Source organism: Echinops telfairi, unplaced genomic scaffold (assembly GCF_000313985.2).
Source record: "Echinops telfairi isolate 266 unplaced genomic scaffold, ASM31398v2 ScPeMD7_17;HRSCAF=63, whole genome shotgun sequence".
Taxonomy (NCBI): domain Eukaryota; kingdom Metazoa; phylum Chordata; class Mammalia; order Afrosoricida; family Tenrecidae; genus Echinops; species Echinops telfairi.
The window spans coordinates 7,162,197-7,163,069 of NW_022103914.1; the positions used below are offsets into that span (position 1 = coordinate 7,162,197).

Genomic DNA, 873 nt, shown 5'->3' on the forward strand with positions numbered 1-873 from the left:
TATATCTTTTATAGGCTATAAAATATATGAAGATATATTATGTATTTTACTACAATAAAATTTTATTTTGGTAAAACCTATATAGCAGAAATTTTTGTCATTTTAACCAGTGTGAAGTGTAAAATCCAAGGACACTCACTGATTACATTTATGGTATTTTTGACCATCACCACTATATAGTTCTAAACCTTTTTCTCTAAAGAGCTGTTCAGTACTTATTTAACAGTAACTCTCATGGCCTGTTTTTCCAGCCCTTGGCAACCACTGATTTCCATTGACCTCTGTGCATTTGCCTAATAACAGCTATTAAGTATAAGTAGTATCATACATTATTGGTCCTTTTGTGTTTGACTTATTTTACCTATATTTTGCTAAAGTTTCGATCAAGAAAGTTTTATGAAAAACTCACGAAAGTCTTATATTTCAGAGATCTTAGAAAATTCAAAGATGCCAAGAAACAATTTGAAAAAGTCAGCGAGGAAAAAGAAAACGCATTAGTAAAAAATGCTCAAGTACAAAGAAACAAGCAGCACGAAGTTGAAGAAGCCACAAACATTCTGACGGCAACAAGAAAATGCTTTCGACACATAGCTCTTGACTACGTTCTTCAGGTGTGTTTTGCATATTCTCAAAAAGTATTAGACTGGTTATAATTTCTGAGTACTAATGTGGAAAAGAATAAATAATCCTTTGAATATAAAATTAAAACATCTTAACGTGAAGAAATTTTCTGTGTATGTTTTACTCATGCATGTGCACGTGCGTGTTTGTGTGTGTGTGTGTTGTTGTTCTTTGCTCTTAGCATTATACTTTCCTCCATCTAAAAATTATCCTGACCATCATTTTAAATCCTTGTATTTATGGAATTGCTGA

The 873-nt window shown here is 31.6% G+C and overlaps 1 protein-coding gene across 1 annotated transcript in view; it reads left to right on the plus strand.

Annotated features, from left to right (window-relative positions):
* Positions 1–873, plus strand: part of ACAP2 (ArfGAP with coiled-coil, ankyrin repeat and PH domains 2) — a 153,085-nt gene that overhangs the window by 83,498 nt on the left and 68,714 nt on the right. Inside the window, exon 5 of the mRNA XM_004712337.3 lies at positions 378–611. Within this exon, the coding sequence (XP_004712394.1) occupies positions 378–611 (234 nt within the window). The remainder of the gene's footprint in view (positions 1–377; positions 612–873) is intronic.